The 25,103-nt window shown below is 39.3% G+C and overlaps 2 protein-coding genes across 3 annotated transcripts; both read right to left on the bottom strand.

Moving 5' to 3' along the window:
* Positions 1–252: 252 nt before the first annotated feature.
* Positions 253–10,417, bottom strand: LOC108938182 (claudin-16-like). Its single transcript, XM_018758545.2, has 6 exons — positions 10,392–10,417; positions 9,140–9,269; positions 7,511–7,613; positions 2,630–2,794; positions 2,065–2,256; positions 253–341 (listed from the first exon to the last, which is right to left on the bottom strand). Exons 1-6 carry the CDS (start codon positions 10,415–10,417, stop codon positions 253–255), a joined length of 705 nt encoding a protein of 234 aa, XP_018614061.2.
* Positions 10,418–12,993: 2,576 nt separating this feature from the next.
* cldn19 (claudin 19) lies at positions 12,994–23,673 on the bottom strand. Of its 2 annotated transcripts, none has more exons than XM_018758529.2 (5): positions 22,823–23,673; positions 19,189–19,353; positions 18,829–18,913; positions 17,828–17,974; positions 12,994–14,064 (listed from the first exon to the last, which is right to left on the bottom strand). In XM_018758529.2, the coding sequence occupies exons 1-5, from the start codon at positions 23,043–23,045 to the stop codon at positions 14,028–14,030; spliced, it is 657 nt and encodes a 218-aa protein (XP_018614045.1). In that variant the 5' UTR covers positions 23,046–23,673; the 3' UTR covers positions 12,994–14,027. The 2 variants fall into 2 exon arrangements, with proteins under 2 accessions (XP_018614045.1, XP_018614044.1); XM_018758528.2 differs by having other exon boundaries at positions 12,994–13,535.
* Positions 23,674–25,103: the final 1,430 nt, after the last annotated feature.

Genomic DNA, 25,103 nt, shown 5'->3' with positions numbered 1-25,103 from the left:
GTGCAAAGGACTGGCAAACACCTTGAAAATACATTTTAACTGTGCAGAAGAAAGTTTAGGAATGTCCATCTTGTATATTATAGCCCATTAAAGTTAGAAATAATGGTACTGCAGGTTATGAAATCTGGTGGTGCTTGCGGGCTGACTGGTTTCTTAATATATATTCACAATCTCGGGTCAGCGGGCACTCTCTTCCGATGGTCATTCTCCTCTGAGCTCTCCTCCTCATTACTGGTCCCACAGCAAGTGTCCCTACACCCGAGAATCCATGGCATACTTCTTTCCAGCTGCCGTTCTCCCATACTTGTATATTGACCTGTTGTAGTGTGAAGACCTGGCATCTAGGGACAGAAGCAGATTTATTTACCTGTGGCAGTGGAAAGCATTTTACCTGTCCAGGTATATCAGTGCTTTCTGAATTATGTCTATGAGCTGATTATGTTATTATGCCTATAAGTACACGGAAATATATATATATATTTTTTTTAATTTTTTTACAGAAAAGCCATTATCTCTCTCTCACACACACACACACACACACACAGTCTGAACTGCTTCTCCCATTCGGGGTCGCAGGGAGCCAGAGCCTAACCCAGCAACACAGGGTGTAAGGCTGGTGGGGGAGAGGACACACCCAGGACAGGACACCAGTCTGTCGCAAGGCAACCCAAGTGGGAATTGAACCCCAGACCCACCGGAGAGCAGGACCCGGTCCAACCCACTGCACCACCCTGTCCCCCTAAAAGCCCTTATCGTGACCTGCAAAAAGTATTACGCTGGCATTTTCGAAGTTCAATAATTCTCAAACCATGAAACAGTACTGTAAAGTTTTAAAAATATATTTCTTGGACAAGATTTAATACCTGCATTTTTGATGGCTTCTGTTAAGTTGAAAATGATATTGAACCTGAATTTAGAAAGTGACAACTCTCTGCACCTTCAATTTTAAACACTCGATAAAGTTTTCTGACAAATCCTTCCACTCTAAGAGAGGAAATATCTGATAATTATGGTCTCTTGTTCAAGCAAATTTTCGAAATGGCAGAAGTCAGCAGGTCCTTGAGAAAAGTGTTTCGTGAATTTTCCACATTGACTCATTGAACTTGGAAGTGCAGCCAGCTTGGAGGTACAATTGAGATGGCCCTTGACACAAAATTGTGAAGGACTGCAACTAAATCCCGAAAGCAGCTAAATCCCTTCCTCACAACGGGACATCCAAATCCACAGTGTCAGCGGTTCATACGAAATGTCACATTCTGCTGAACCATCTGCAACACCACGGTGCAACACCACAACACATCATACGGAAAACAAGATCTGGCTACGTGGCAATTATCGCATGAATTAGTGCATGAGTGGTTTGACATGTACTGTGTCCCCTGGAAATGTACCACCTATGCCGTTTCAGCAGAAGCATTCAGATGAAATCCTGAAAATAAATAGCATATGCTAAGATTTGTCAAGGGATGCTGCTGCAAACTTTTTCGTTTGTTGCGTAACAAGTCTTGTATTAAAAGGAATACGCAACACACACAAAGTGAGCTGTTGGCAGATTTTTTTTTAGATAGGGGGTGCTGTCTGACAAAAAAAAACTATGTTCTGTCAAAATACTTTACATTACTTCATTCTATGTATTACTCTAACAGTAAAGCAATATTGGGACTTGTTCATCTTTGTGTGACCACTATACACACACACTGGCTGAAAGCACTTGTCCCAAGGGGGTCACGACAAACTGGAGCCTAATCCGGCAACACAGTGCACAAGGCTGGAGGGGAAGGGACACACCCAGGACAGGACACCAGTCCACCACAAGGCACCCCAAGCAGCGCTTGAACCCCAGACCCACCAGAGAGCAGGACACGGCCAAACCTGCTATGCCACGGTGCCCCCCGTTACCACTATAGTTTTGCATTACACTATAAACCATTACTTACTGTGTTAAGATATAGAAATGCCTCTCAAAGGTATGTTTTATTACAAAATAGCAGAATTTAAAATTCATGAAAATGTCCCCACAATGATAAGCTCTCATGTAGTTGGTCCATGAACAGCACTGCTCACCTCTAAAAATGTATAGACAGCATGTCAGCACAATGGAGGTTAGGAAGCATCCTGTTGAACCTGCCATTCCCAGCCAGCAGGACCAGCCAAACTCATAGTGCATTCCTAAGTAGACGTTCTTCAAGACGAGGGTGGCCCTCTCTACGTACACATCCACAGCATACCACACAGACCCGATCATTCCAGGGATTCCTGTAGACAGCAGCAGAGAAAGCAGTCCTTCAAGATTCCGATGCCCAAGTCCCAACGTGTTGCAGTGCAGTACCATGTCAAAGGGCCACTCTGCCACATGGTCATAAAAACATATTGATCCGGTTCACTTAAAAGCCATGACTTTTCTAAAAAGCCCTCAATACTTTTGGCTGTGTGAAAAATTGCAGAAAAATAGGTGCGGTGTTTTAATATCCACCAGCAGAGTGACCGATGGCTGAGGTTTGATGGCCATTATGGGAAAAAATTAAGTTCTCTAAATTAAGGAAAAACTGCTGCACAAGAATTGCTTTCAACATACCGGGTAACTTTGCCTCATTTAATGGATCACTCTGATTTCACTCTCCCACCTTACCTCCCAAGCCAAAAATGAACCCTGCAAAGTAACATATCCTTAGTTTGACGTGTGGCTCTTCCTTGAGCAGTTTGATGACATCCAAGCCCAGTACAAGGATGATGAGTGCAAAGCTGGCCAGGATATCAGCTGTGATCATCAGGGCACGACTGAGCACTATTTTCACTGCAAAAGACCACAAAAGGGAAAATAACAAAAATATGTAAAATATGTGACTTTTAAAAGCTTTTATTGGAGTTCATTCTTTAATCTTATATAATATCTCAAAAATACTGTATTTTCCAGTATTGGCATATTTTACACTTTTTTTCAAGGTCCGAGGTGCTACTGGAGTAATTCAATACTTAAGATTTTAAGACATTTCATGTTAATGGTGTATATCTGTCGATATTTCCTAAAATCGCTTAGCTGCATATTGTACAACAATCTATCTGGTACTTGATGATAATTTTTTTCATTTTTTAAATTTTCTTTTTTTATCTTCTGACACTTTCAGATCTAAACAGTTTGTTATTTTCCTTGTAAAACAACTAGCTAACCATGGCAGTATGGTTTGGCTGCAACTAGCATAGAGGTCTCATAGCATCTTGGTTGTGAGACAGGGACAAGGGTTTGATGCCCGTTCAGTGCGCGTGGCATTTAATTTACATGTTCTCTCTGTGTTCAGGTGGGTTTCCTCCTGCAGCCGAAACATGTCTTTTAGACGAAATGGTAACTCAAAAGTTCTCATTGTTTGAGTGTTTGAGTATGGATGGTTACCCTGCAATACAATAGTGCCCTGCTCAGGGTCTACCCTACAGAGCCTAGCACCCTATACTTCTGGGACAGGCTCCAAACCACTGCACCCCTGCAAAAGGAGAAGCAGTTATAGATAGTGAGTCAGTGAACAAGTAAAAAAGCCTTTATATTTTCCTGATATTTCCAGTTTAAAGTGTTCTTATTTTCCTCACATATACATAGTTAAGCTTAGGGAGCTTTTTTTTTTTTCTTGGGATGTTTGGAAATCACACACACACTGGCTGAAGCCACTTGTCCCAAGTGGGGTCACGGCAAACCAGAGCCTGACCCGGCAACACAGGGCATAAGGCTGGAGGGGGAGGGGACACACCCAGGACGGGATGCCAGTCCATCACAAGGCACCCCGTAGCAGGACTCAAACCCCAAACCTGCCAGAGAGTGGGACCCGGCCAAATCCGCTGCGCCACCACCCCCCCTCCCCCCACATGAATCATACTCAGTAAATTTATCTGATAACATTGCACTGCAATTAAAGCAAGAGCTTTACCATTTCGCTACCCAGGACCCAACAGTGCATACAAGCTGTTGTTCTCTGCAAGTTCTATGCCTACGTCTTCAAGCCGAAGTCATATGTGTGGAGTTTTTCTGAATGCGTGGGCTCACTTCAGAACTTTTACCCCCATATTTCCATTTATGGCATTCGAGTAATGGCTCTGAAGGAGTGCCAGGCTGGTGGAGCAGAAGCAAAAATGTTCCGTCTGCAATTTCTGAGCAGCAGGAGGCAAGCCCAGGAGTACACATTTCATTTAGTGGGTAGAAACGCGGTGAGAGGGTCAAGGCATGCCGTGGCGTGTGCAAACACTGCCGATTGCTTTTGCTTGATTGAGTGCATGGTAGGGAAGGCGTTTTCTTGCACCCCATCTTCTTACTGGAATCCTTCGTGGTAATGAGTCAAATTCCCAGAATTCGAGCGCCAAGGAGAGAAAGTGTTTAAGCAACTTACAGTTTCTGTTTATCTTTTTGTTTGGGAGCCCAGACTACACTCCATTGTTTTTTGAGCTATAGTTAGTACAATGTTTTGAATCCTTGAAGGTTCCGTGAAAACCTAAGAAATTTTATATCTACATCATCAAGGAACCATCTGTCAGCTTGGATACGGCTACAGCTCTTTGCAGGGTGCAGCAGCTCTAAGCAATTAGGTCTAGGACAGGAAGGTTGGTCGGCAAGAAAACGATGATAGCAACAATTCAAAACCTCTGTGAGCATACATGTATGTGTGATGGTACAAAGCACAAAACAAAAATGAAAGCACAGACTCTCAGGGATAAGGGGACTGGAGAAATATAAAGTATAGCCTCAGACGATGTCTTAGTCTAGTTCACAAAATAATTAAAAAAAAAAAAAAAATGGAACAACAGCCATTACTCACAAAAGAAACTGTCAACAGCCCTCCAAGAAAGCACCAAAACAACAACCTGCCTGTCAACTGAACCATCACCCAAGAATGAGCGCCGGAACCTTATAAACACTAAGAACAACCTCAGACAGTTCCAAATCACATTTAATTAACATTTCTCCGGGTATGCATTAGAATCAACAGTTACACGATGCAATGTTTATATTCACAATACACAATCACATTAAACATGCGGCCATAATTTCATTAAACAATCAAGATAGCATGGGTTACATCAATTTTTCTTGCCCTGCAACTGATATTGTCTAAGCTAACCTACATATTAGAAAGGATTTTGTTTCCTGCAGGTCCTGTCTGTTTCTCAGGCAACATTTCTGTATAAGGAAAATATGCTTCTGTTTCAAACTTCATCTGGATTGCATTTCCAGCACAATTTATGTGTGCACCTGCAAGTTGTATTTTACATTTCTATGTAGCGCTGGAAACCAAAGCGCCACATCTCCTCTCTGAGACCAATGAGGATTTCTTACTCAGCCCTCAAGCTAGGCCCTTAGCATTGTTCGGCTCTGTTAGGAATTGTCTCGTGCCATAGTTTACCCCATTATTTAACCCAGCAATCCATTCCTGTCACCCAGAATCTGTAGCTGATTGAATGAGATCTTCTCATTTGTAAAGTTTCTGGTATCATTAACTATCCATTCTTCTCCATGTCCAAATGCAAGACTTTGTCTCTCTCTCCATTAAGATCGAGTCAGATCAAGATCAAAAGTCAGTTTTGCCATACTGTGTCATTGTGATCTGAACTCAAGTTCTATCACCTGCCAGAGCCCATTCCTGTGTCTACTTTGAATCCCAAGTTCCCTGTCAGCAGTGGCTACTTGCTCACGCAACTTGTGGAGAGCAGTCACTTCCCAGTGGACCTTCTCCGGGCCTGTCTGCAGGTTGCCATTGCTCACCTGAGCCCTCCTTAGTGCTTTGCTGTCTCCTGTTCTCTGACCTGCACTGTCTGACAAGATCTGGGCCACCTCAGCATGTAGTCAACTTTCTATCATACACTCAGCTGGAAGAACATTAATATTAATACCCGTGACGCCATGTCAAGCTCACAAATTCACTTTTCATGGGTAGTAAGCTCGTCCTGAAATAATTTCTTCTCCACATTGACTGCTGGTTGAAAACCCTTCCTCTTGACTTCTTCATCCTCAATGGGGATGTGACCTGCCACATCCCATATCAAATGGAAGCAGTAACTGTGGTTTGAACTCGTTTCGGTTCAAATTTAAAGATGACATCTGAACTAGACCTACTTAGGACGTTCATCTAAATTCTCATTTAGATGCCATTTAACTTTAATTCCCCACAGCAGGAGGTTTAGTTTTGTAAGCCAGCTGTCAAAGATGTGTGTGTTAAACTCTTCTAAGATACCAGCACTTCATTATTTATCCCCTAAACAATATCTTCATGGAAATTAATCTAAACTTCAAATACAGACACGCCTCACTTAACGACCTACCTGTTTAACAACCGCATGGACTTACGACCAGCTCTTCGAACAGTCGGTATTGTACGCTGTACGAGAACTTTGGTCGTGGAAACGGCAGCGCGGCATCTCAGCGTCAAGCATCTCATCTCCCATCACCCTTTCTCAGTCTCAGTCTCGTTCCCACAGTCAGTCAGTATTCACTACACTAGCATTCGCAATCTCTAAGACTACATATTTCGTATTATGTAAGAGTTATGCAAATTAAAACAAAGTTATCAAGTTGGAGTTTCCTTTAGACCTTTTCTTTATTCAGAATAAATAAAAACGATTACCTGTATTCACAGTATGCAAACCTAAGTAACGTATATTAGAGCTGATTTCCTCTATTCTGTTTATTACGGTATACAGTACACTATTGTATAAACATTTATAAATATACTAAAAATGTTCTAAATGGTTCAAAGGTGACATTAAAACAATATCTAAAGATGGTTGACACAAACTCACAGTACAGCACAGTACAGTACAGTATGTTTGAAATATTGGTAAGGGGCGGCTCCTCGCTTATCGACCAATTCGCTCAACAACCTAGTCGTAGGATCGGAACTCGGTCGCTAAGTGAGGAGTGTCTGTACACTGTTTATTAAGGTGTAAAAAGTGTGGTGTATGTTAGTCATGTTATTAAATGAAACAAAGATCATCTTCAAGGTGAAATTATCATAAAATATTGTTAAAACCTATTTCCTGCCAGTGTACTTCTTCACCACTCTCATTTGATACTGATAGGAGGCATCTTTTACTACTGATGAGTTAATCATCAAGAGATGTTCGCTATCATTACAGGAAATGATTCAATCATGTTCGTATTCAGTCAGAGTATTTTGAAGGCGTGCAAGACGGGTTTTCACCTTAAATATGTTTCTGTGGGGAGAACGGTATTACTCATGATGATGAAACTATAAAAATGCTTCTCTGAAAAGTTTTACAAGAAATTTTTGCTGGCTATGCCTGCTTCTCTCATTACAGGCAAATGTTTTTCCAGACATGGTGAAGCTTGGTATCAAGCAGTAGAAAACAGGTTCTCATATTTAAACTCCTTATCTTATCGAATATGGTTTACTGTACAAACAATAACAAAACTGTGTCTGCGCCATTACATAGTGCGGCATATGTACACAACGTAGCATCTTAATTTATTCTTATATAATATGATTGATGCAGCACCATGAAAGGTGGTATTTACATGGATGCTCTGCAAGTATGGTCTCGTACTGGTCACAAGTGCGGATGCCATCTTGCGTGTTGGTGACACATTCCCACCATAGTCCTCTGCACTTCTGACTGACCTGCACAGAAAAAGTCAATAGTTATTCCTTGGCTTCTCTGATCACTCTGCTTTTCCACAGTGATGGGAAGGGAAGAAGTAAAAGATGTATTTTTCAGTTGGTTATTATTGTACGATTATTATTATGGGATAGAATTAGGGTTAGGATTAGGGTTAGAATAGGTTCTGAAACATCCACAAAGGTTTCACTGAAATAGAATACTTATCTGGCTTCTTAGAGCACAATCCATGTCAAAGCCTTGAAAGGTTTTTTTTTTACAGTTTACCTGTATTACTATGGTAAACTTATTAACCCATGGTATTCAGGACAGATCATCTTTCAGAAGGCATGACCTACTAAAGTGTGTGATTGTAAACACCATGTCTGATCTATGCCTTCTCACAGAAACCTAGCTGAGATCTTCACAAATGATACAACCTGTAGTAAAAACTATATTTTTACAGAAAGCCTGCAGTTTAAGAGGGAGTGCTGTGGTCTTGGCCGGGTCCCACTCTCTGGTGGGTCTGGGGTTCGAGTCCTGCTTGGGTTGCCTTGCAATGGACTGGCGCCCCGTCCTGGGTGTGTCCCCCCCCCCCCTCCAGCCTTGTGCCCTGTGTTGCTGGGTTAGGCTCCGGTTTGCCGCCACCCCTGCTTGAGGCAAGTGCTTTCAGACAGTGTGTGTGTGTGTGTGTGTGTGTGTGTGTGTGTGTGTGTCCTTGCAGCTTACGGCATGACAAGAGACCCACAGCTGTCCTTTTTGCAAATAAATTTCAATGGTCTTAGAGAATCTGAGTCCTCCTAGGGAGTAAACATTAGAAAAAAAAATCGAACCATGTCCACATCTTTGTTTAATTTTCAGACTCACTATTAAACATAGTTGATTATACAGAGCTCTTAGATTTGATACTCTTAACATTTACAATTGTTTTAAAAGAGATACTTTCAAGGAAAAAAGTTCTCTCTTGTAATCTGAATGAATTCAGCAAGTTTGATAGGTCTGACACTTGCAGAACCATACATTAAACCCAGGAGTGCATCTCGGAAATATTGTCTTCACGAAATTACCCTGTTTCTGAGAGCTATTTTTTTCCCAGGGCAAGTAATCCACCCATTATCAGTCACAGACATTTTATGGATTTCTTTAACAAGTTTGTTTGTATTAGAGCTCTGTTCCGCATTCGCTAACTGTGCAGAAGCTGTGGAATACTGCGCTCTACATGCCACCTGCCCATTACATCCCATCCCTACTAAGTTGTTTAAAGAATCACTACCAATACTTACTGTGACCACTCTTGAGAAAATTAGCAGATCTTTATGACTCCACGTTATAGTTTGACTGCTGCTTGAAAAGGCAAACTGAAACTGTAATGTACTTAAAAACTGTAAAATGTTCTGTAAAAACCTTTAGAAAAAGCAGTGGTCACTTTTTCGCTTTTCCTACATTCTATTGATGTGTTACTATAGCTGAAGCTATGCACTTCGCGTCTGGAAAATATTCAACAAAGCTTGATTTTCCATCACAGAAATAGAGAAGCAGCAGAACATACCTCCCAGTCATCATCAGCATTCACCATCCAGCAGTCGGTCCATGTGGCCACAATGAGGAAGACGGTTGATACCAGGGCAAGACAGAATGCCATGAACTGAAGAACGACGATCATTCTAAACTCTGGAAGGCTCCAAAAATAGACATTTTTTTTTTTTTAATTCTAGTACAATATGAAATAACATCCAAAAGATTTCTACATCATTTTTCTGTTCCTGTCATTTTTAAAAATAGATTTATTATTTTGAGATGATATAAGGAATGTTTTTAAGATGATGTGATGAATAATAAAGCTGATTTTCAAGAAAAAGAAACGTTTTGACACACACATATTTGTTTCAAGGCATGTGTCTAAGTTTGGCCTTGAGTCAGCAAAGTATTGCCTTTCTATCTGTGTTTCCATCTTACTTTAACTTTGAAAATTCTGGTGAAACTACAGTGCTTGCTGAAGAAAATACATAAAATCTGAAATGATTTCTGTGGAGAGTTTCTTTCATCAAAACATATTTGTAAAGGATGCATCTTTCCAAAGATTCCAAACTCCCATCTGCGTTATGTATATTCTTTAGCATTTCCCTTGTAAATTTAAAATTTTTACCATTTTGCAGCTGGTAAGTTACTGGATCACTTTCAGTTTTCTCATATGTATCACAAATACCTCCAGAGATCATAACTGTCATGATTATCAATTTATTTGTTTCACTTTTGTCCAAGGTTCCTTACAGGGCTGTGTTTTAATATACTTGACTACTTGCAATGACTGACCCAGCTATAGAGCAGGGTTTTCTTACTGGAGCAAAATAAACAATTCACCGTAATTACCATAAGAATATTACAGCAACATTCCATCTGAAATCCTATATTTAAACAACTGTTTGTATTTTCTCCCGAACAATAAAAGAAAAAAAAAAAATCACATCACTACAAAGACACACAAAAATGTGTGATGATTGTAAATATCATTCAAACTCAAATATCCAAAATATTAATAAAACTGTTAAAGAAAGCAAATTTAGATTTAGCACATGCAGCAAGAATAGCTCATGTTGAGGTATTTCTAAAACAGTACCTACATCCCCCTGTTTAAGGTGGTAAAACATTTTTAGATTATTTTGAACATATCTATCGAGCTGCCTTCTCCGTTAAGAAGATTTCTCTTAACTCTGCTTAAATGTGAAGGGTACTTCCTACCAGATAGAACTGAATGTGTATCCATAGATGCAAAAGTAATTATGAAATAAAATTATATTTACCTCCACTTTGAGCACGCAGGACTCATGGTTAGGGTCTGCATGAAGGTTTGCATGAAGAGAAACCAGTTCTCGTCACTTCCGTATGACGAGGGAACTGTTAAATCAAAGCGAATTTTGCGGAAGGAAAAAATTCCAAGTGGTCAGGCAAGAGCGAACCGGATGAATCCAGGAGACTGGGGAGCATGTTCTGAATAATTAAAAGCACCAATTAAGTCCTTGTTCTTCACCCACGTATAATTAACTTCTGCCCCTTTTCCGATAGCTATTTCTGGGCCCCTTTAACTCGCTTTCTGTGTGCTCTGAATGTCCATGTTGGGGCTCCTTTCAGCCATGATAAGGGCTTTAATGGTTCCTAGGCATGACTGTGAAAGTGACCCCACATCCTCCCTGTTGCGTCCCTGTTCCGTCAAGCATTGTTCACTATTTTCCTTTATTTGCCTTTTCAAAAAGCTGTGAGCGGTGCAGAGTGGTCAGCTGGCAAGCACTGTGGATAATGACAATTCCCTGATTTGAACAGAAATTATTGACAGCAATCTCAGAATTCATTTTCATTTGGTCCCTCGGTGCATTACACGGGTCCTAACTAAAAGTTAATGTTAGTAGCGCACAATAGAAATTGATTTATAAACGGTGCCTCGACTTATTAATGCAATTAGGATCGGAAGTCAGTACGTGATCAGCATTGTTTGTACGTCCACCCTCTACGTCATGATCAATATAAGTTTATTAATACTGTTTAATCCTTTGATTTATTCATGGGTTAAGTACTGTTAAAACATCAGATGATGTTAAATGAATGTAAAAATCACAATAAGGCTTTATTCCATTTCCCTCAACAGCTAATATAGTGCGGGTTTTCAGTTTCCCTCTATATTAGGAATATTGAGTGACAAAGGATTCTTCTTTTTTTTTATTAACCTGAAGCATTATTTTTTATTAAAATAATGATACAAAAAAATATTAAAATTAAGCCTACTTTGAAGAGACTAAAAATAAAAAAAAAATGTATGTAATGAGTCATTGTTCTGACATTCTGAGTTTTGATACATCTGAGAGCATCTACATGCTCTCAGATGACCACTGCTCTGCCGATGTCCATATTGACAACGATGACGTTTCTTAAATGAAAGCTGTGATTTCAACTCAGATACAATAATTAAAGAATTACTGTGTATGAGAATGCTGTTTCAATACTTTTTAGGCTTGTTACACTGAACATTATTTTGTTAATTAAAATGTAATTTAATTGTGTCATATCAGAAAAATTAATCGTGACCTGGTATTGTTTTTAGGCCTGTGTTTAGAGCCTTTGGCAACAAAAGCAAGGATATTTTGTTAATATTTTAGATAAGACACCCACCCAATGAAACTGCTGTATTTTCTATTTATTTTTGAATTCAGAGAAATAACATGAAATCCAAATCAACAACATATCATTTTAAATGACTTTAATTGCAGATTAAAAAACACATTATACAAAATACAATAGCAATTTATACTGAGAATATTCCAGGAAGAAAAAAGGAACCTAATTTATATAAGATACAAAGACTTGTTTGCTACATAGCCCTGTGAACATTTCATGTATACATGACTCATGTGTAATACCATAGCTAAACAACAGCAATTCTGATGAACATTGTTTATAGTATTGATTAGTGTGTTAGTTATATGCACTTAGGTATTTGAAAAGACGCATTACATGCCCATTGTACATTACTGAGGATATAAATTGAATTGACTGTGGGATGATAAGAAAAGGTTTTCTTGCATTAAAAGAAAAAAAAAAAAAAAAGAAATAACCTGTACAGTCAATACATTATCTGGATATTTATAAAATATTTTTTTCTGAACATTTGTGTTTTAAAATAATGCTTTCAGAATTATATTACATTCAGGGGATGCATGTCCTGCTATCATAAAAGGAGACATATCACAGAAACATAAAAAGAAATTGTTAAAAAAAAATTAAAATTACGACATTGGTTTGTCTTGTCAACGCACACAAAACTCTGCTGAAATGTTAGACCCCCCCATAAAAATGAAACAATAAACCAAATTGAAAATTACACTCCCCACATCCAGATGAGTTCTAAAAAAGAAATTAGACAAATTCTATCTCCTTTCATAATCAGTGTATTTACAGTACAGTATATTTCAAGAACATGCAAATTAATATTATCTACATTAATCCCTTACCTCAAAGTTGCCCTTAAAACATTATTTTTGATTACCCTACTTTTCCTTAGATATTTGCATATTTCTTTTTTTTTTTGCATTCTGAAACAAATTCACAAATTAGTAGATCCAACGTTTCTCTAACTTTTTAGTGATGAAACTTGAACTGCAGTTTTTATCTCTGAAGAACAAATCCCTTTAAGTAGTAGTAACATACTAAAAAAAGTGTCTATAATTGCTAAGCTCAACGTCTTTTTCCCTTGTATTTCTACATGTACTTAGCAAACCGTTGTACTTTATCGATGTTCATGAACAAAATCACTTTTAAACATAACTTTTATGTAGTTATTTTAAGTGTATTTTCGAATGAGAAAATACTTATATATGGTGTTCATGACATTTTACCATTTTATTTTTTGTGTGTGTTTTGTTTTTTACTAAATTGCATCAATCTCTAAATTTGTTTTTTTTATTATACTATTATTTTTGGAATATACTTTGAATGTAGTTTTCTGCATTTAAAAAGCAAATCTGTCACAGTTTGAGATGTTGTGCCATTATCTCACCACTGGACATGTTCTCCTATTGATATTATTTGAGTTGCTTCATGCTGCCAGTGCCGCAAGGTTCCGAAATTACACTTTTCTTTTTTTTGTAAGCTATTTAAAGTCAGACAAAGGCTGGTCAGAAATCTGGAATGAAGAAGGTGCTCATATGGTTTAAACACAGGACTTCTAACATTTACGCATAATGTAAGGACACAGATATCTGATAAATGGGGTTTATTTCAAGAAGACTCCAGTTTGGTTTGGTCTGCAGATGTTTATTATAGGTCATTTTGTTTGGCTACTAGGAGTGTCTTTTCTGCTGAAAGAACTAAACAGCAAGTGACCAACGGAGTTGTTCACTCTCCCCAACTACAAGTACTGCTCTCCTTTTTCTGGTGGAGAACTTTTTACATTTGGTCTGCAATTTGAAAGAAAAGGGAAAAAAAACATGTTTAAGTAAATGCACAGTTATATATTTAGCAAATAATAAAACAAAAAACAAGTACTTGAAACAACTGACCCAAACTAGGAATTCCAAGACTAGAAATAGCATTATCACGTAATACTCAAGTGCTCTATTGACGGACAAGTTTCTCTAGCTGAAGATACGAAAGCAGCTGATAATATAGTACAGTAAGACAGTATTGTCACTAAACATGTCTGTTCTTATAAGCCCATATTCAAAACATTCGTAAAAGGGAGAGGGGTGAACAGCAAAAAGGGTAACAAGGGAGAAACATTGACATGAACTTACATACTAATACCAGATGCTGATAAGATACATGTATTTATGCAGGGCAATATATGCTATAGTGATGTGATAAGGGTCCAAATTTTGAATCTAGGAGGGAACAAGGAAACGGAAATAGTAAGTAGAACGTGGACAATCTTCGAGAAAAGCAGAGGGTGGTCAGTCAGGGAAACTAGTTTCACTCAACAATTCATCCCTGAATTGGAGAGAGAGAAGAGTCAGAGAAAAGAATTAGACAAGAAGGTGCACATATCCAGACACTGATTTGATTTTAATGTCTTTTTTAGTAGAAACAAATTGACAGAGCAGGGTCTCCGCAGTGCAGAAATAAAAGGAGAACAGATTGAAAAACAGCTCATAGTCAACGGTTAGGTGGATCTGATTGCAGGCTACAACACCCAGAGATCTGTCTAAAGGAATATTTGATTTTATGAAAGGTTAGCATGTAAAATTTTGGGTCCCTTCATATTCGTATAACTGTGCTGTATATCTGAAAGATGGATTTTCCACATCCCATAAACTGAAACCTCTATTAATATGTAAATGATGCATCAATACAAAAATGTTAATGCATGAGTCATAAATGGAAAATGTGTGTCTTTTACTAAACGTGCAGTTCTTTTAAGTCAATAATTAAAGTCCAGTTTGTCAGACATAAGCTATCTGTACAAGATTAATTTATTGGTGGTTGGATATCAGTGTTAATTTGGGCTTTGAAGGATGGAGTGATGGGAAGAAATGACTATATATGCTTGCTGTATCTGTGGTTATAGACATCTGATAACTTTTTTGTCTTTCCTTCTCTGCACTGGGATCATGACGCAAGGTGAGCAGCTTCTCCTACACATTTCAATTGTCTTGTAACAACACACTCACTTACAGGCATCACTCAGGAATCTCAAGACTTTCTACTGTAGTATAACCAAATTTTTGTTATAATCATTTATTAAAATAAAGAGCCCTAAAGCAGAAAAGGCATTAAAAATGCCAAAAGATTATGAAAATATAAAAAAGGTCATTGGAAGCCTTACCTATCAGTTTAAAACTTAAATGTATAAAATACACGGCATTCTAGAAAGGTAATGCGATCACAGATGACTTTGTGTGATTTAATGTATTACAAAATGATTCTTTTATCTACAATATGAGACATTATAAGTGTTACAAGTGATTACTGTCTTTCCAAAAATAGTTTTGAATGAGCTTTTCTCTCTTACTGATAAAAGAGAAGATCTCTAAATCTTGGCACTTTTTGGTGCAAATTCTCACTAAGTACATATAATGTTGCCATGATCATCTAATAATCAGACTTTTGCTCTTTCAAAGATATGGCAGGAATTGTTCATGTTTAGTGAAAAAATGGGCAAACCTTCTGTAACTCAGGAACATGTGTTTTTTTTTTTCCCATTTAAATTAATTTGTTATTTTCACAATAATTCAGCTCATATAATCAGATTTTCTGGAACAAATTATGTTTCTTCTGAGAGCAAAGCCCATCCTTATGACAGGGAAAACCCCTGAATTACATAACTGACCTCACCTTGACAGAAAAGCAGTGTCTTGTTCTGTTTTCAGTAAAGTTAATCTACATTTACATTGCATTTATTAATTTAGCTGATGCTTTTCTGTAAAATTACAATGTTAAGGTACTTACAATAATTTATCCATTTATACAGCTGGGTCATTTCTACCACAGCAAGAGGTGGGGACTTGAACCTGCAACCTTAATCTAAATGTGTTTACTTCACAAGGAAAGTTATTACATTTTTTCCTTACGTTTTGTATTTCAGAATTTATTTTGTATCAGCTGTACAAACATTCCATAGAAAATAGTTAACATATAACGTTAATGTTTCCAAGCCTTTTTTGTTCTTTTCTGCTCATTCTAAAATACACAAATATTGACACCTTCCAAGTTTGTGAAGTTAATTTAATTATGTTTAGAAGTTTCTTGTATGGATTTGTTTGGATTTCTACTTTTTTCGGCCAATGCCAAAAATAATGTCAACTTGAGACACTTATTCAGACCTTCCTGAACAATTTTGGCCAAATAACTGATCTGCTTTTTGTGCTTCAGTGGTAAATTAAAAACAACTGAAAAACTTTTCTGTAAACTAACAAACTCAGCAAAATAAAGCAAATGGATGACTTTTATAGTAATGGTTCTATGAAAGCAGTTGATAGCGTTTGGAGAGAAGCTTTCCATCGACAAGCATGCAAACAATGAAGTGTTAGTTTTGCTCTGTTAAAAGCCTGCAGTGATATGGATATGTTTTTGTTTTTCTAATCTAAATGAATGGAAATGTTTTCCTTATTAGACCATTTCTGTATTGCGGAGAAGAAATTTAATTTAAAGAAATCTATTTTCTCTATTAATTCCTGATGTTCTTAAATCTGTATTCTCAAAAAGTTGACACCAGTGTTTGTATAATGCATAAGCAGACAGTTTGTCTTTTATTAAGTTTTTTCCAAACTTTTATTACCTATTTAAATTGCTTCTTTCCACTTCATCTTTTCTTTAATAAAGATATACCTTATGATATTCGATATGAACTTTTTAAAAGATGTTTTTCATATGAATTCTGAAATCGTTCAACTTAATGCATAAGAAAACATTGTATGCCTGGAAATGAGATACTGTTTAAATATTCTGGTTGTCATTTTCATCATGTTATGGCTTAAATTTTCCACATATGTTGCACACTCGTCAAATGTAACATGATGTAATGTTTTTCCATAATTGTTGAATAATCAGGCATGGTATAAGTATGCCTGTGGCCTCTTCCCATCCTTCGTTCCTCCTCTCGGGACCTGCTCTGCTGAAGAAGCAGAGAAGCTAATTTATGGCTTCTGACATTTAAGGAGGGTGGCCTCACAGTATTCAGTTCCATAACAGACAGCGAAGAGCTCATCATGTTCAACCTCCTCAATACAACGTGACCCCGGCAGTGCAGTTAATAACCGTAGAACCGCCAGCCAGAGTTCCAACTGCAAACGTAAGCAAGCAAAATCAATTCCAGGAAAAAAACTGCCGTTTTATTCATTTCACTCTTTTCCAGTGATTTGTTTGTTGTATTTCTTTTCTTATTTCACGTGTTCGGTCAATGTCCAGCTGTATTTTTTGCCCAGTTACATCACTCTTTACGTCCATGTCCATCACTGCATTTCATTAAACTGTTCTACGTATCTTTGTGCACGAAATTGCAATAAAATATGTTTTGTTTTTTCATGCAAAGTCCACTGTATATCTTGGATAGAGTAACAGCATTCTTTTCAATAGCAAACTTACTGAAATTTTCTTCACTGCATAGACTGACGATGAAACAAATGTAGCAGAAGCAGAGAGAGTTTCAGCGTAATATCATTGCCAAACAAATCTCTGTAAAATCTTCTCAATGAGAATTTTGTATTATTTCCTCATATTAAAAAGTTTCAAGAATTATCCTTTTGAAACATACCCCAAACATAATGAAAAAGTAATGTTGTCTTCGTGCCTATTAGCCCCGGCATTTTACATTATACTATTCTTCCTTTTAAAACAGTAGATTTGAATTTACTTTTTTAACCATATGCTTCTAATGTACATATCTATATGCATGCTATATGATTATAGTAAGAAATTTTAGTTTGCTAAAGGTAAGGTACTTTTTCCCCTTATGTTTAAATTTTGTTTATCTGTTTATACATGTGGTTATTGTCTCACATCTTTCAGAGCCTTACATTTAACTTAGACTACTGTATTTGACAGTGTGCTTTCATGTTTGTCTACAGCTGTTTACGTGTACTTGTGTGTGACAGAGAGACAGCGGGGGTGAGCATTCTGGAGCAGGAGGGGTCAGTTAAACGGGGGTGTAATTAAAGCGAAGGCGAGGAGCTCTGGCTGTGATTGCCTCCTACTTTATGGTTCTTTTTTTTTTTTTTTATTCAGTGACAGGCTACTAGAGACATGTTACACGTACTCCCTGGCAGTGGAGGGCTGTGATTGCCTGTAGTACTGCTGCCCTCTCCTCTCCTCATTGGGGCAGGAGCAGCAGAGGAAGGACCCTCCCAGCATGGTCAGACTGGCTGCTGCCCAGCCCACAAACAGGGCAGAGCCAAACTCATACCTGCACAGAAGGAGAGGCACTCATCAAAATGCAGGGGACCACAGTAACAGGCCCTGCAAGCAGGGCTTTTGGGAACACGGATGATAAAAGCTATTAATAACTGAGTCACTACAGTGTAAAAATTGCTGGTTTGAAAACTGTAAGGCCTGCAGAATTTATATTTTGTAAGTCTTGCTTCTGATTGTAATCTTGTAAAGGCAGGTAGCATATTGCAAGGCACACGGATTTATATATATTGAAGGTTTAAGCTCTACGTTATACTTCCACAGTGTGAAAATTGCCTCTTGATCAAAGTACTTTTCCTGAACGGATATTGTTACAATACGCAGCTGTGCAAATAGGTAAAAAATTGTAATTCACTTTGATGGAAAGAATCAGCTAATAGGAAATAATAGTCAGAGTAATTTTTAATAGATCATTAATCACGTGAGGTCACAGTTAGTAATACATTTGTTGATACCGCTCATCCCACACGGGGTCGCAGCAAGCCGGAGCCTAACCCAGCAATACAGGGCACAAGGCTGGAGGGGGATGGGACACACCCAGGATGGGATGCCAGTCCATCACAAGGCACCCCAAGCAAGGCTTGAACCCCAGACCCACTGGAGAGCAGGACCCAGTCCAACCCGCTGCACCGCAAAGCAATGTGCACCACTGCGCCCTCCTCCCAGTTAGTAATATTCATTTTTAAATTATAAAAGTATACATCGATCAATAAAATCTTACATGTGAGTTTTTTTTTTTTTTTTATCGTAATTTTACCCCAAAAATGTATATAACATGGGCCTTAACTGTCTACAGTGAACAGTAAGGACACAATTATAGTCTGTAATTTAATAAAAGGCTGAATTTACCTGGCATTTACAGGTGTGTTGGGATTGAAGAACTGATGAGACACTTGCGTGGCATACCAGGATACAGACACCAGCGTGCAAAGCCCTGCAGATGATTCAGAGATCATGCCCAGAGCCATAATTAGGACTGAAGTTTTCCAATAGAATGACTTTGGCATCAGGCCCACGTTGATTTAAGTCAGAAGTACAGGCTTTGTAGAGTACTTCAGAACTGCTTCACACTGGCTGCCCTTTTTCCATTGCAGATTTTGTAAGCAAGGATCCTAAACAATTCTAGCAGCATGGCAGAGAGCACCTCAGATATGGGTATGTGTCGTCGCTCATGCGGCATGGCCATCATGGTGAAGGGGGGTGCCTCACCTGCGAGCAAGAAGAGCACACCCCCGGAGACTGCAATGCGGCTCTTGATCAGAGGGTTGTTGTCACCGACCCTGGTGCACTTCATTCCCACCACACTGACAATGATGGCGATGAAGCCCATGAGCACGGAAACGACCATCAGGGCCCGGCACGTCTGGATGTGCACTGGAACACAGCGGAAGGGATGAAAGCAACTCCCGGTTAAAAACCAAGCAAGCTTATTTTCAGAAATAGGAGGGAGAATATGACATTTAAGCACCGCCTTGATTAGTTTGCTGACTCTTTCATCAGTTTACTCACTGTTTACATGTAGGAGCTCGTGACATTTTGTTTTGCATCAAATAATCTTAACTTTTGCGTGTGATGCATGTAATAATAGATAAGAATAACAATAATAACAGCAAGAGAGAATGCCTGTTTGGCTGCAAAGCAGCAATTAGGGATATATTTAATCTATCTGTGCTGATTTTTGAGCCCGAGCTTCTACGAATTCCACAAATAACCGGGACGGGCTTCAGAGCACACGCAGATCTGTAGGAGTGGCATTTCAACATGTTTCACACAGAGGGGATTAATGTGGCGGCCGCACAATGGGAGATTGTTTTCACTGCTGCCATCGCCATTGTTGTCAAGGGTCATGGCTCAGCCCTCCTTCCCAGCTGTTTTCAAAATCAGCGACTTCCAAGATCACATGAACTCGCGGAGAAAGACTGTGAAACATCACCGAAATGTTTCAAAGAAACCGAAACTCCACGTCCGTTTCAAAGGATGTTGCGTGGTGTAAAGCACCGTAACTCTGACAACAAGTGCAAAACTTGGCAAACGCCCCTTTCTCAGCAGCCTGGCTTTGAACGTAATCATGCTGACAAAAAGAAACACTTTTTCTGCAAAAGGATTTATGGCGGAAAAAAAAAAAAAAGCCATAACGAAGTCATTTCAAAGCAGAGAAAGCAGAGTGTAAGAGAAAGCATGATCATATCTTTGATGCTTGATTTATGGGACGACACCCATTTTTATGCCATATTTAATGGTTTATGCAGGGAAAGCCAGACTCATTCTGTTCTTTCATGAAGTCTCCACAAGCCATCAAAGTGTCTCTCTTCTGTGTGGTCCTGAGGTGATCCCCGAACAGAAGAACTGGCAGGCATGCCACGCCACCTCCCACAGTCCCTCGGCCCCCGGTGCCACGACGGGCAGTGCCTGGCACGGGTCTAAAGCAGGCTCACAAGCATGCAGCGGTGCAGAGAGGCAGGGAGGAACATACTTCAATAAGGTGCTTGTTGTACTCTATCTATTCTACTCTTTCATGCTCCCCCTCATCGCCACAGACACTGTTTATTGTAAGGGTCTCTGTCGCCAGCTCCCCTCGTGTGGCAACTCCCCCTTAGCCTTGGTATCTTTTCCATTTAAACTTATTCTGTCACCCTCTGTAGCCCCAGTTCCATTGCCCTTGTGTCTTGTATGATCACTTCAGTCATAAGATGTAACATCCCTTCAACCGTTGAAACCGAAAAATGGCAAAATACAGAAGGGAACATGTTTTTGTCCGGTGGGATAAGAGGCTAAAGAGAAGAAAGAGAGAAATCTTCCTCTGTTCTTACATAGTAACTAATGTTGATCCAGTTGTCCAATCTTTGTAAAATCTTATTGTGCACAAACTCAACTACTTTTTCAGGGAGGGGTTCAAGTGGATATGAGGATGTTATGCTTGCCCAGGTGTAGATCCTTCTACATATTTATTACTGTTTATGTTTACATTTAAATAATGTATTTTTTTAAGAAAATTTACAAGCACATCATCATGGGAAGTTCAGCCTCAGCCATGCTGCATAAAGTATAAAACTCTACTGACAGAACTCATAACTATAATTAGTTCGGGAAAGACATCCAAGCTTCGAGGGAAAACAATGGCAGTTTGTCGGGTTCCTCTGTAAAGCAGAGGAAAGAGCACTGATGACAATGTCTTATTGATGACCTAAAGGGGGCCAACAATTGTAACGGTGTCGGACAAAGTGATGGGGGTGTCACTGCTCTTTGTGGAGAAGAACTCCTCCCAGACCACCCCTCATAGCACAGGCTTCATCCCTGTGTTCTCTCTTCAAAGTTTCAAAAATTTCAGCAGCTCGAGGTCAAAATTTAAAGTTCTTGCGTAGTTTGAAACACAGGTTTGTGTTTTTCTAGGCAAACTGACAGTAGAACACCAAATGTGGACTTTTTTTAAATTTTGTCCAAGTAAAATGTAAAAGCTTTATGTAGTTAAATTTAGCTTGCTTGTTTTAAAGACATCTTCTGTGCATTGTGCTGTAAATGGTCTAAAAGTTAAGAACTGTTCCTTCAGCACCACAATTTTGAAAGTAACATCATATCCAGCTATTTTAAATATGATAGGATGGGAAAAATCAAACGAAATGCACGTAAAGATTTATCACATACATAATGAAAGAGGTTATTTTGTGGGGCTAAAAAGATTTTCATTAATTCAAGCAACCAACAAAGTTGATTCAAGCAACCTTTTTTTTTTTTTTGCTGAAAAATAGATCTGCTGTCCTGAAAATGTCTTTTCTGACTAGCCCAGCATTGAGCTTTTCTCTTTCAGATCACTAATTTTGACTATCACAGACAATAAGCAGTAGACACTTGGAAATGAAAGAGAAAGCTAATTTATTTAATCGTTAAAATGCAGACCACAATAAACTAATGACAAATCGGAGGCTACAAAGTGTTTGTTAACACTGTTTTGGGGGATCGATTACACAATAGCAATTCTGAAATATTAATTAGCTAAAAAAGTTTAATTTCACAGCACACCAATACTGTTAAATTCTGTGTAACTGTTACCACACTCCTTAGGTTAACTGAAGAGGCATTTACTCTACTATGTTGGATGTTTTGGAACATAGTGATTAAGTAGATCCCCACTGCTTATTGACGCAAGCAACAATAGAGCAATAGTGATGGATGTCATGGTTTTATTGCTAATAGCTGACAAACTAGAGCAAATACTTCTACTAACTGTCTTTCACCATGCTTTATTGTTGTTTTGAATGTAATCAAACCAATGTGTATGACTTTTGGAAACCCACCAGCAATTTGAAATTCTTAAGAAGAGAATAATTCACTAGCTGCACACTTATCACACATAATACTTTTACTGTGTGGTTATTTACTAATAAGGTGCTTTACTTGATATTTAGATTATATTGTCTCATGTATTACCATCTCATTACCATCCACCAAATTAAACCATGTTTTATTCCAATGGAAATTGGTAACTCTATATCAGACAATCCAATATTAAATAAGAATAAAACATTTGTTGAAACAATGTTTCATTTGTAACATGTTGTGCTTTAAATGAAAAGCTTTGAGAGTTCATAGATGAGGAAGCATTTCAAAAAACATTTTTCAGTTGTAACTGAAAAGTTGAAGGTTCGAGCGTCAAAGGAAAAAAACAATTTCTTCTCTGAGCAGGGATATTATCTAAAACAGCTATACTGTCTACCCAGGTATGCATGAAACTAATCTACTTTAGTCGCTTTAAAAAAAAATCTCACTAGCAAATAATTGGAGGAAAACATTTGAAAGTTTCGTATATGACCAATGTCACACAACCAGTGGCACCACTTCAACTCACCATCCAGCGATAGCATGGAGTCAAAGACCTTGCACTGCACTTGGCCGGTGCTTTGGGAGGCACATGACATCCAGAGCCCTTCATAGAGGCCCACAGCTGTGATGATGGCATCCCCAGCATAGGATGACTGCTTCCATTGCGGCAGGGCTGTGGTAGAGATGATACCGATCCATCCACCCAGTGCCAAGAAATACCCCAGGAGCTGGAATCCAGAGTTGGCCATTACTTCTAAATGAAAATCGAAATGAGGAAGAAGTGAAGGTGATCGTTGAAATCACACTCCTTTCCGCTGCCCGTGAAGACTGTGGCCTCAAAGTCCACTAAGCACAATTCTCACAGATGCTGGAAGACAATGGAGAAGTCCTTTCCTGACAAAGTGTCAGTGTGACCCAAACATAGAGTCCTCACTTTTCAAAAATAGCACTCCTCTTCCCTCTAAGTCTCAAAACTCCACCAAAAGGTAAGTGAAACAACGTGTGCTCAGCCTTTGCTCACTGCCACTCTCCGTCACCTCGTCATTCAGCTTTGAGCCTGTCTTCGTGCTCTTCACGTTCAGAGCCCACTCTGTCATCTGGAGGTTGCCTTTCTTTCTTGTTGGATCAGCAGCCCAGTTGGAGGAGGGTGGCCCCTCATCGAGTGGAAGGCAGGGCTGCCTCACTGCACTGCAGTACGCCTTTAAGATGACTTGCACCTGGAGGTTTCCTGACGATTCCCGGGGCCTGCTTCTCAATGGCTGCAGCGGGCACAGGGACTGAGGAAAGGGCTGCCCGGAGACCGCATAGTGTTCCCGTCACACTCCAGTGGGTCTGGATGCTGCTCGGGGGGTTGAGCCGCAATAAAAACTTCACTTTGGAAACAAAAAAAGGCCCTGACAGCCCGACAAGTGCAGAATGCAAAAGGGGCGGAAGGCTAGCCTCTGATTGGCCAGTGGAGTGACGAAAGGGACGCCCACTGGGAGAATAAGAAATTCCAGACCCGGGAATAACTAAGAGCCCAGGGTTGTAAAGATCACCAGCGAAGTCATTCCACAGCGCAAAAGTAGCCTTTTGCCTCCTGATTTAATCCCAGTTCAGCAGTTCATTGGACATTATGCTATGGCATGTAGACAATTCGTGGTGTATGGTTTGGTAGAGGAATTTGTTGTGTTGTCTCCTCTGTCAGAGACTGTTTTCATTTTGGCCATGAGGCGAGCAATACATGCAGAGAACCTAAACAAATGAGTGTAAATCAGCCCCTGCAGTGTTTCCATGAAAAGGCTCACTGCAACCGACAGCCGCTCTGCACCATACTGGGAAATTTAAAGCTACATCGTGAAAGGCCTTGAGATTTCCATGGAAACATCTACGTTGCGACCCCTGAGAGAAATAAGTACAATGGCGAATGATGGCCCCAGTGAGTAAGCCACAAAGCTGGGATGGACAGGCGCGGGGAGGGGTCAGGATATCTTACTGTACAACTCTATGTAGCTTTCAACAAAGGAGACATTGCGTACGCCAGCTGTCTAACTGAAACCTTGGAATGTTTTCCTTGACTGTGACATTCCTGTGGCATTTTATCCCTTTCGGTAGAGGTTGTGGCTCACTGGATGAGTGAGGCCAGCTATTGCATGTCTGAAAACCCTGAAACCTCAAGCAAAAACATAAACTGTGACTTCTTCTCATAATAAGATATTAAGAGACATTCAGAAAACACATTAGTTAAGCCTGAAAGCTTGAGGAGACAGAAGGGCTCCAAATAAATGGTTGCTACATACTTCAAAATGTGGCCCAGATTGGACCAGTACGCACAGCTTTTCCGGGATGACACCATCTGGTCTGAAGTGGATTAAACATGTCGAAAAATGGCCTTCAACGCTTGGTGGTCATGTAGAGTGGGCTTCTGAGACTGGCATTTTGTCGGATCATTTAAAAAACCACAACTTTTGTAACCATACCACTAGACAGGCATTACCCCTTGCTCCCACCCACTCCCACCCAGCACTTTGTGTACATTCGAGTGGAGTTCACTGGACTGTGCGCCCAGAATGAGCTCTTTGCAAACTGTCTTTGCTCCTGGATGGATTAAAATACCATGTGCTGCCATGCTTGTGTGCACCTGCACAAAGCTGTTCGGGTGCAGTGGAACAGAACCAAGACCCAGCCGGAGGAAGACGACACAGGCTCACCCCCAAGTGCACATGATTGACTTGTTTTCACCACCTTGTAGTTATAGACGATCCCATGTGTAAGGCACTCAGCCGTGTTTTGTGACAGTAAATATTTAACAGTTTCTTTATTAACAT

Source organism: Scleropages formosus, chromosome 2, assembly GCF_900964775.1.
Source record: "Scleropages formosus chromosome 2, fSclFor1.1, whole genome shotgun sequence".
NCBI lineage: Eukaryota > Metazoa > Chordata > Actinopteri > Osteoglossiformes > Osteoglossidae > Scleropages > Scleropages formosus.
This window is presented reverse-complemented; position numbering and strand designations above follow the sequence as displayed.

What these genes read in the sequence shown, in the direction of transcription:
- cldn19 (XM_018758528.2), bottom strand. Translation starts at nt 23,045, where the DNA reads ATGGCCAACTCTGGATTCCAGCTCCTGGGGTATTTCTTGGCACTGGGT. An exon ending in AACACACCTGTAAATGCCAG is followed by an intron (nt 17,975 to 18,828) that starts GTAAATTCAGCC and finishes CCTTCTGTGCAG; the next exon opens with GTATGAGTTTGGCTCTGCCC. An exon ending in CAGCCCTCCACTGCCAGGGA is followed by an intron (nt 13,536 to 17,827) that starts GTACGTGTAACA and finishes TTCAAATTGCAG; the next exon opens with ACCAAATGTAAAAAGTTCTC.
- LOC108938182 (XM_018758545.2), bottom strand. Translation starts at nt 10,417, where the DNA reads ATGAGTCCTGCGTGCTCAAAGTGGAG. An exon ending in CCTGCGTGCTCAAAGTGGAG is followed by an intron (nt 9,270 to 10,391) that starts GTAAATATAATT and finishes CTATTTTTGGAG; the next exon opens with CCTTCCAGAGTTTAGAATGA. An exon ending in CATACTTGCAGAGCATCCAT is followed by an intron (nt 2,795 to 7,510) that starts GTAAATACCACC and finishes GGTCTTTTGCAG; the next exon opens with TGAAAATAGTGCTCAGTCGT.